Genomic DNA, 10,409 nt, shown 5'->3' with positions numbered 1-10,409 from the left:
TGGATGCGTTGGTCCTGCCGGCGGGGGAAACGAGGCCGAGGCGGCGGCGAGTGGACGCGGTTGCTGGAGGGGCGCCAGGAACGAAGGCGCTCGACGAAGAGCGCATAAAGGAAGACGGCGGAGGCTCGCCGGCCGGCGGCGGGACTGATACGTCTCCGACGTATCGATAATTTCTTATGTTCCATGCCACATTATTGATGATATCTACATGTTTTATGCACACTTTATGTCATATTTGTGCATTTTCTGGAACTAACCTATTAACAAGATGCCGAAGTGCCAGTTGCTGTTTTCTGCTGTTTTTGGTTTCAGAAATCCTAGTAAGGAAATATTCTCGGAATTGGACGAAATCAACGCCCAGGGTCCTATTTTGCCACGAAGCTTCCAGAAGACCGAAGAGTCAACGAAGTGGGGCCACGAGGTGGCCAGGAGGGCAGGCGGCGCGGCCCCACCCTTGGCCGCGCCGATCTGTCTCCTGGGCCCCTCGCGACGCCCCCTGACCTACCCTTCCGCCTACTTAAAGCCTTCGTCGCGAAACCCCCAGTACCGAGAGCCACGAGACGGAAAACCTTCCAGGGACACCTCTAGTGAACTGTGGACCCCGGTCCAATTCTCTATACTGAAATACAATCTACTGCAATACTCGTTCTACTGTTTTCTGCAAACAATCATCATCCACACTATACATCTAATCCTTTGTCACAGCAAGCCGGTGAGATTGACAACATCACTGTTTCGTTGGGGCAAAGTACTTGGTTTGTGTTGTGCAGGTTCCACGTTGGCGCCGGAATCCCTGGTGTTGCGCCGCACTACATCTCGCCGCCATCAACCTTCAACGTGCTTCTTGACTCCTACTGGTTCGATAAACCTTGGTTTCATACTGAGGGAAACTTGCCGCTGTACGCATCACACCTTCCTCTTGGGGTTCCCAACGGACGCGTGCTGTACGCGTATCAAGCTCTTTTTCTGGCGCCGTTGCCGGGGAGATCAAGACACGCTGCAAGGGGAGTCTCCACATCCCAATCTCTTTACTTTGTTTTGTCTTGCTTTATTTTATTTACTACTTTGTTTGCTGCACTAAATCAAAATACAAAAAAAATTAGTTGCTAGTTTTACTTTATTTACTGTTTTGCACTCTATATCAAAAACACAAAAAAATTAGTTACTTGCATTTACTTTATCTAGTTTGTTTCATTTACTACTGCTAAAATGGGTACTCCTGAAAATACTAAGTTGTGTGACTTCACAACCACAAATAATAATGATTTCTTATGCACACCTATTGCTCCACCTGCTACTACAGCAGAATTCTTTGAAATTAAACCTGCTTTACTGAATCTTGTTATGCGAGAGCAATTTTCTGGTGTTAGTTCTGATGATGCTGCTGCCCATCTCAATAATTTTGTTGAACTATGTGAAATGCAAAAATATAAAGATGTAGATGGTGAAATTATAAAATTAAAATTGTTCCCTTTCTCATTAAGAGGAGGAGCTAAAGATTGGTTGCTATCTCTGCCTAAGAATAGTATTGATTCATGGACTAAATGCAAGGATGCTTTTATTGGTAGATATTATCCCCCTGCTAAAATTATATCTTTGAGGAGTAGCATAATGAATTTGAAACAATTGGATACTGAGCATGTTGCACAAGCATGGGAAAGAATGAAATCTTTGGTTAAAAATTGCCCAACCCATGGACTGACTACTTGGATGATCATCCAAACCTTTTATGCAGGACTGAATTTTTCTTCGCGGAACCTATTGGATTCAGCTGCTGGAGGTACCTTTATGTCCATCACTCTTGGTGAAGCAACAAAGCTTCTTGATAATATGATGATCAATTACTCTGAATGGCACACGGAAAGAGCTCCGCAAGGTAAGAAGGTAAATTATGTCGAAGAAACCTCTTCCTTGAGTGATAAGATTGATGCTATTATGTCTATGCTTGTGAATGGTAGGACTAATGTTGATCCTAATAATATTTCGTTAGCTTCATTGGTTGCCCAAGAAGAACATGTTGATGTAAACTTCATTAAAAATAATAATTTCAACAACAATGCTTACCGGAACAATTCTAGTAACAACTATAGGCCATATCCTTATAATAATGGCAACGGCTATAGTAATTCTTATGGGAATTCTTACAACAATAATAGGAATACACCCCCTGGACTTGAAGCCATGCTTAAAGAATTTATTAGTACACAAACTGCTTTTAACAATTCTGTTGAAGAAAAGCTTGGGAAAATTGATATTCTTGCTTCTAAAGTCGATAGTCTTGCTGCTGATGTTGATCTTTTGAAATCGAAAGTTATGCCTAATGAAAATCATCATAATAAAATTGTTACTATAGCAAATGCCATCCAAGTTAGAATTAATGAGAATATAAGATTGATGGCCGAATTGCGTGCTAGGTGGGAAAGAGAAGAAAATGAAAAAGAAGATAATATAGCTAAAGTTTGGACTATTACCACCACTAGTAATGCTAATGCTACACAAGTTGCTGCACCTCCTACTATTAATAATAAAATAATTGGTGTTAGCAATGTTTCCACTTCTAATGCAAAGCACGAGAAACTGCCTGAAACTGCTAAATCATTAAATCGCTCGTGATAAAACTGCTGAAATTTTTTCCAACATTGGGGATGATGATCCCATTTCTTTAGATTATAATGGTTTGAATTTTGATGATTGCCACATCTCTGAAGTTATAAAGTTCTTACAAAAACTTGCTAAGAGTCCTAACGCTAGTGCTATAAATTTGGCTTTCACGCAACATATTACAAATGCTCTCATAAAAGCTAGAGAAGAGAAACTAGAACGCGAAGCTTCTATTCCTAGAAAGCTAGAGGATGGTTGGGACCCATCATTAAGATGAAGGTCAATGATTTTGATTGCAATGCTTTGTGTGATCTTGGTGCAAGTATTTCTGTTATGCCTAAGAAAATTTATAATATGCTTGACTTGCCACCGCTGAAAAATTGTTATTTGGATGTTAATCTTGCTGATCATTCTACAAATAAACCTTTGGGGAAAGTTGATAATTTTCGCATTACCGTTAACAATAACCTTGTCCCCGTTTATTTTGTTGTCTTGGATATTGAATGCAATGCATCTTGTCCCATTATATTGGGAAGACCTTTTCTTCGAACTGTTGGTGCTATCATTGATAGGAAGGAAGGTAATATAAAATATCAATTTCCTCTCAAGAAAGGTATGGAACACTTCCCTAGAAAGAGAATGAAGTTACCTTTTGATTCTATTATTAGAACAAATTATGATGTTGATACTTCGTCTCTGGATAATACTTGATACACACTTTCTGCGCCTAGCTGAAAGGCGTTAAAGAAAAGCGCTTATGGGAGACAACCCATGTTTTTACTACAGTATTTTGTTTTATATTTGTGTCTTGGAAGTTGTTTACTACTGTAGAAACCTCTCCTTATCTTAGTTTAGTGTTTTGTTTTGCCAAGTAAAGTCGTTGATAGTAAGGTTCATACTAGATTTGGATTACTGCGCAGAAACAGATTTCTTTGCTGTCACGAATCTGGGCAAAATTCTCTGTAGGTAAATCAGACAATTATGCCAATTTACGTGAGTGATCCTCAGATATGTACGCAACTTTCATTCAATTTGAGCATTTTCATTTGAGCAAATCTGGTGCCTCAATAAAATTCGTCAATACGAACTATTCTGTTTTTGACAGATTCTGCCTTTTATTTCGCATTGCCTATTTTGCTATGCTTGATGGATATTTCGATTCCATTGACTTTCAGTAGCTTTGTGCAATGTCCAGAAGTGTTAAGAATGATTATGTCACCTCTGAACATGTATATTTTGATTGTGCACTAACCCTCTAATGAGTTGTTTCGAGTTTGGTGTGGATGATGTTTTCAAGGATCAAGAGAGGGAGATGATACTACATGATCAAGGAGAGTGAAAGCTCTAAGCTTGGGGATGCCCCGGTGGTTCACCCCTGCATATATCAAGAAGACTCAAGCGTCTAAGCTTGGGGATGCCCAAGGCATCCCCTTCTTCATCGACAACATTATCAGGTTCCTCCCCTGAAACTATATTTTTATTCCGTCACATCTTATGTGCTTTGCTTGGAGCGTCGGTTTGTTTTTGTTTTTGTTTTGTTTGAATAAAATGGATCCTAGCATTCATTGTGTGGGAGAGAGACACGCTCCGCTGTTGCATATGGACAAGTATGTCCTTAGGCTTTACTCATAGTATTCATGGCGAAGTTTCTTCTTCGTTAAATTGTTATATGGTTGGAATTGGAAAATGATACATGTAGTAATTGCTATAATGTCTTGGATGATGTGATACTTGGCAATTGTTGTGCTCATGTTTAAGCTCTTGCATCATATACTTTGCACCCATTAATGAAGAAATACATAGAGCATGCTAAAATTTGGTTTGCATATTTGGTCTCTCTAAAGTCTAGATAATTTCTAGTATTGAGTTTGAACAACAAGGAAGACGGTGTAGATTCTTATAATGTTTACAATATGTCTTTTATGTGAGTTTTGCTGCACCGCTTCATCCTTGTGTTTGTTTCAAATAGCCTTGCTAGCCTAAACCTTGTATCGAGAGGGAATACTTCTCATGCATCCAAAATACTTGAGCCAACCACTATGCCATTTGTGTCCACCATACCTACCTACTACATGGTATTTCTCCGCCATTCCAAAGTAAATTGCTTGAGTGCTACCTTTAAATTTCTATCCTCTACATTTACAATATATAGCTCATGGGACAAATAGCCTAAAAACTATTGTGGTATTGAATTTGTACTTATGCACTTTATCTCTTATTAAGTTGCTCGTTGTGCGATAACCATGTTCCTGGGGACGCCATCAACTACTCTTTGTTGAATATCATGTGAGTTGCTATGCATGTTCGTCTTGTCTGAAGTAAGGGCGATTTACCACCTTAATGGTTAGAGCGTGCATATTGTTAGAGAAGAACATTGGGCCGCTAACTAAAGCCATGATTCATGGTGGAAGTTTCAGTTTTGGACATATATCCTCAATCTCATATGGGAAAATTAATTGTTGCTACATGCTTATGCATAAAAGAGGAGTCCATTATCTGTTGTCTATGTTGTCCCGGTATGGATGTCTAAGTAGAGAATAATCAATAGCGAGAAATCCAATGCGAGCTTTCTCCTTAGACCTTTGTACTGGCGGCATAGAGGTACCCCTTTGTGACACTTGGTTAAAACATGTGCATTGCGATAATCCCGGTAATCCAAGCTAATTAGGACAAGGTGCGGGCACTATTAGTTACTATGCATGAGGCTTGCAACTTGTAAGATATAATTTACGTGACACATATGCTTTATTACTACCGTTGACAAAATTGTTTCTTGTTTTCAAAATCAAAGCTCTAGCACAAATATAGCAATCGATGCTTTCCTCTTTGAAGGACCATTCTTTTACTTTTATTGTTGAGTCAGTTCACCTATTTCTCTCCATCTCAAGAAGCAAACACTTGTGTGAACTGTGCATTGATTCCTACATATTTGCATATTGCACTTGTTATATTACTTTGCATTGACAATATCCATGAGATATACATGTTATAAGTTGAAAGCAACCGCTGAAACTTAATCTTCCTTTGTGTTGCTTCAATGCTTCTACTATGAATTATTGCTTTATGAGTTAACTCTTATGCAAGACTTATTGATGCTTGTCTTGAAGTACTATTCATGAAAAGTCTTTGCTATACGATTCATTTGTTTACTCATGTCATTTACATTGTTTTGATCGCTGCATTCATTACATATGCTTACAATAGTATGATCAAGGTTATGATGGCATGTCACTCCAGAAATTATCTTTGTTTATCGTTTACCTGCTCGGAACGAGCAGAAACTAAGCTTGGGGATGCTGATACGTCTCCGACGTATCGATAATTTCTTATGTTCCATGCCACATTATTGATGATATCTACATGTTTTATGCACACTTTATGTCATATTTATGCATTTTCTGGAACTAACCTATTAACAAGATGCCGAAGTGCCAGTTGCTATTTTCTGCTGTTTTTGGTTTCAGAAATCCTAGTAAGGAAATATTCTCGGAATTGGATGAAATCAACGCCCAGGGTCCTATTTTGCCACGAAGCTTCCAGAAGACCGAAGAGTCAACGAAGTGGGGCCACGAGGTGGCCAGGAGGGCAGGCGGCGCGGCCCCACCCTTGGCCGCGCCGACCTGTCTCCTGGGCCCCTCGCGACGCCCCCTGACCTACCCTTCCGCCTACTTAAAGCCTTCGTCGCGAAACCCCCAGTACCGAGAGCCACGAGACGGAAAACCTTCCAGAGACACCTCTAGTGAACTGTGGACCCCGGTCCAATTCTCTATACTGAAATACAATCTATTGCAATACACGTTCTACTGTTTTCTGCAAACAATCATCATCCACACTATACATCTAATCCTTTGTTACAGCAAACCGGTGAGATTGACAACATCGCTGTTTCGTTGGGGCAAAGTACTTGGTTTGTGTTGTGCAGGTTCCACGTTGGCGCCGGAATCCCTGGTGTTGCGCCGCACTACATCTCGCCGCCATCAACCTTCAACGTGCTTCTTGACTCCTACTGGTTCGATAAACCTTGGTTTCATACTGAGGAAAAACTTGCCGCTGTACGCATCACACCTTCCTCTTGGGGTTCCCAACGGACGCGTGCTGTACGCGTATCAGGAACCAGTCGCGCGGAGCAGGGACGCGAGGCAAGGCGCGCGAGGTTGTTGGAGGTCTATGGAGCAGGCAGGGACGCTGGCTCGAGCGATGGAGATCGAGGGAGAGAGGCTCGGGGTCCACACTAGGATGCGTGCGGGGGGGCAAAGAGTGGAGAGGTGGGAGGACTTATGGTTTCTGGAAACAGCCGAAGGCGGGGATGGGAATGCAAAAAGGCCAGGGGCACCGGTTGGGGGTGCTAGGTTTTCTGTCTGGGCTGTGCTACGTTTGGCCGGCTGGCCCATGCTGGGCCTGGCCGGTTGGGAGTCTTCTCTTAAAAAAATATTTTTCTATTATTTTTTTGTGTTTGTTTTAAAACCATTTGCAACTTTTATATAAGAAAATAAGCAGAAAATAGGGTTTTCATTTGGGATAAAATGATAGAATAATTTTTGCAACAAAATAGAGTTTTATAAAATAATTTTTGAGTTCAAAGGCCTTGGACTTTGCTGGCCGGTTGGATATTTGGGACTACTTAGTGTCGTAAATTTGTGACATCCTTTTCGGGATGGAAGTGGTAATGATATTCTTCATTGCCAGCCAATAAAAATCAATTCGAGCTATAAATTCGTTTAGATTTACCTAAATACAATTAAAGGGTGATGATCACCATCATTATGCGGTTTTACAAGTCGGTCAAACGAGGGCCTCGCATCTAACCTTTTTATAATTAATTATGTTTGTTATCAATAGAAGAAAATCTGATCAACATCGATGATGGCGACTAAGAAGAGAAGTGTCAACATGGATGGTGACTACAGGATGGATTGTTGCTGCCGTTTTGGCGTGTTTGGTTTGCTGCTACAAAGGATGTAGCATGACTTTTTTTTTGTAATACTTCTTCATTTTTTGGTTGTATGCATCCATATTGCCACTAGGGCATTGCTCTGCCGCGTGATGGAGAAGTATTAACACGGATGGTTTACTTAAGTGTTCAGTATTTATTTATCCCAATACAACGCACGGACTGATATAAAATTGTAACCACAAGAGAAAGGCATGGCCGTGAAAGTGGATTTTTATTTAGAATTATATTTACGCTGACTATAAAACGCTTTTATATCGCATAATCTTAATATTAATGAAATATTTCCCAATAAATTACAACATGCTAGAGATGATGCTAGTGTAAAAGATAGTACAAAAGAATTATTAAATGAACAATATATGGATGCTCCAATGCACCCGTGTTGTTGATCAAATGAGCATAATATTTAAATCCGCAACCACGTCCATGCACATATAGAGCATATATGATTGGAAGTTAGTCCGAGCTGCGCTCACGCTTTGTAGCCAACACCATCTTTCGTTGTGGCATCTGCAACACTAGGTGCAACGGCTGCGACATCTTGTGCGGCATACACCATCGCAGCGACTATGTTCTTAGCAGCAGCCTTCTTAGCAACGGAAGCCTCTTCAGGTGAGCTTGCAACTTGGGCCTCCTTCATGTCCTTTTCGGCCGCGCGTATGTGGGCCTTGGACACGGCATTAGAAATAATGGCGTTAGAATACTTGGAAGCCACATCTTTCGTATGTGAATCGCTGGCATCTTTTTCCTCGGCTGAAATGGTGCTAGCCTCCTTTCCCTCCGTGGCATCTGCATCAGTAGGTGCAACAGCTGCGGCACCTCGAAAGGCATCCACCATTGCAGCTACTATGTTCTTAGAAGCAGCCTCCTTAGCAACGGCAGCCTCTTCGGGCGAGTCAGCAACTTGGGCCTCTTTCATGTTCTTTTCGGCTGCGGCTATACGGGCCTTGGAGGTAGCATCATAAATAATGGCGTCAGAATACTTGGAAGCCACATCTCCCGTAGGTGCATCGCTGACATCATTTGCCTTGGCCCCCGCGGCGGATATAGCGCCAGCCTCCTTTTGCTCCATGGCATCGCCAACAGTAGGTTCAACAGCTGCGGCACCCCGGAAGGTATTCACCATTGCAGCGACTATGTTCTTAGCAGCAGCCTTCTTGGCAACTTGGGCCTCTTCAGGCGAGTTGGCAACTTGGGCCTCTTTCATGTCCTTTTCGGCTGCCGCCATGTGGGCCTTGGACGCAGCTTCGGAAATGATGGCATCAGAATACTTGGAAGTGCTAACCTTTTCCGATGAAGGGCCAGCAGCCTCTTTTCCCTCTTCAGCATGGAGGGCCTTTGGTGCCCCCTTGACATCATATGCATTCACCTCTTGTTTTCTCGATGCTGGCCGTGCCACCACCGGCATGGCTATTAGGGCCACCAGCATCAAAGTGATGAGGAAAATCCTTTGAGTTGCCATTGTGATCCAACTTATTTGGATGGATACGAGTTTTTGCATGTAAGTTGTGTAGGTCCAGGGATGGAGACGTTTGGTGGATTTATATAGGGTGTTCATGCCCATGTAGACCCATTATGAAGTTATGGTTCAAATTCCTTGCATGATTGTTTGGTCTTCCGTCAACATAGTTTGGTGCCAAGCTATATATAGAGAGAAATATATTTAGTACACCCACGTGACTTCTTAGGCCCCGGCCACCTCATACGTAGTACATGGACAAGATACTAAAAAAATGGTGCGTGGACACCATTATATTTGACATGATTCATATCTATACAGATATATCAGATTTTTTTTTAACGGAGTTTAATCCTTTGCATTAAGAAACTTGGATCATTGGTCCTTTCTTTGACAGGAAACGTGAGCTTTATTAATTAGGCAAAAATGTTCTACAATCGTTTGTGAGCAGTGCCAACACACAGGTTGGGGCTGCATCACGTAAAAAACCATTAGATCTTGATTTGCCTAACTACGGCAAAACACACACGTTCCACTTTCGAGACCTTGATATTTTGGTACACCTTTAGCAATTCCCGGTAGTCCAGCTACTAGATCGCTCTAGTTCTTGAGTCCCCATCATTTGCACTAATCGGGGACAGTCGGATTCCAAGACCACCGACCAACGTCTGCATAGATCTGCAACACTATATCACATGCATGTAATTTTGTGAGGTTAAGATTTTGCTTATGAACACACAGAAATTTGAATCATCAAATTTGGACACTTAGTATTTTACAGTATTACAAAACCTTGAGCAGTATATATTGGCTGATTAAATTTTGAAAAGAACATGGAGAAGTGGGATGGGCCTAATCCTTGGACTGGGTGGATACGGCCCAAATCCACGGCGGCCACGCGGGAGAGTACCGATTCGAAACAGGGGACGGGCCACACCACGCCAGTGCGCGCGGGACCGGATGGTTGACGCATGCAGTTGCCCGAGTTAATCGGACGGTCACGGAATCGTCTTCCTCGCCACGACAGCGATGGGAAACCCTAGCAACTGCAGGCTCTGGCTCACCTCGATTGACAGAAATCGATGGGGTTAAGTGCGTCGGGCTCGGCGGAGGAAGGGTTGTCAGATGGTGGTCGTGTAACAACCCAAAAATTTCAAAACAAACAAAATGAATTTCCCTAGTTCCAAATTTTGGAACCAACAAAAACTTTTATCAAAATTAAGTTTGATGCTTAGTGATCTTGCTTAAATCTTGTGTTTTGCCATGATGAGTGTTATTATGCTTATGTGCTAAACCCTAAAACCCTAAAGTGATCAAGTGAAGGTCACCAACCCAATAAAATAAAAGAGAAAGAAATCAAATAAGAAAAACCTTAAACCCTAATCTTCTCCAAAA

General features: G+C 41.8%; 1 protein-coding gene across 1 annotated transcript; it reads right to left on the bottom strand.

Moving 5' to 3' along the window:
* Positions 1-7,802: 7,802 nt before the first annotated feature.
* On the bottom strand, positions 7,803-9,086 carry LOC127319689 (uncharacterized). The gene has a single exon (XM_051349657.1). The coding sequence runs from the start codon at positions 9,054-9,056 to the stop codon at positions 8,028-8,030; it is 1,029 nt and encodes a 342-aa protein (XP_051205617.1). The 5' UTR covers positions 9,057-9,086; the 3' UTR covers positions 7,803-8,027.
* Positions 9,087-10,409: the final 1,323 nt, after the last annotated feature.

The sequence above is a fragment of the Lolium perenne genome, chromosome 4 (genome assembly GCF_019359855.2).
Source record: "Lolium perenne isolate Kyuss_39 chromosome 4, Kyuss_2.0, whole genome shotgun sequence".
NCBI classification, from domain to species: domain Eukaryota; kingdom Viridiplantae; phylum Streptophyta; class Magnoliopsida; order Poales; family Poaceae; genus Lolium; species Lolium perenne.
The sequence above is the reverse complement of the archived record's forward strand: the minus strand, read 5'-3'. Positions and strand labels throughout refer to the sequence as shown.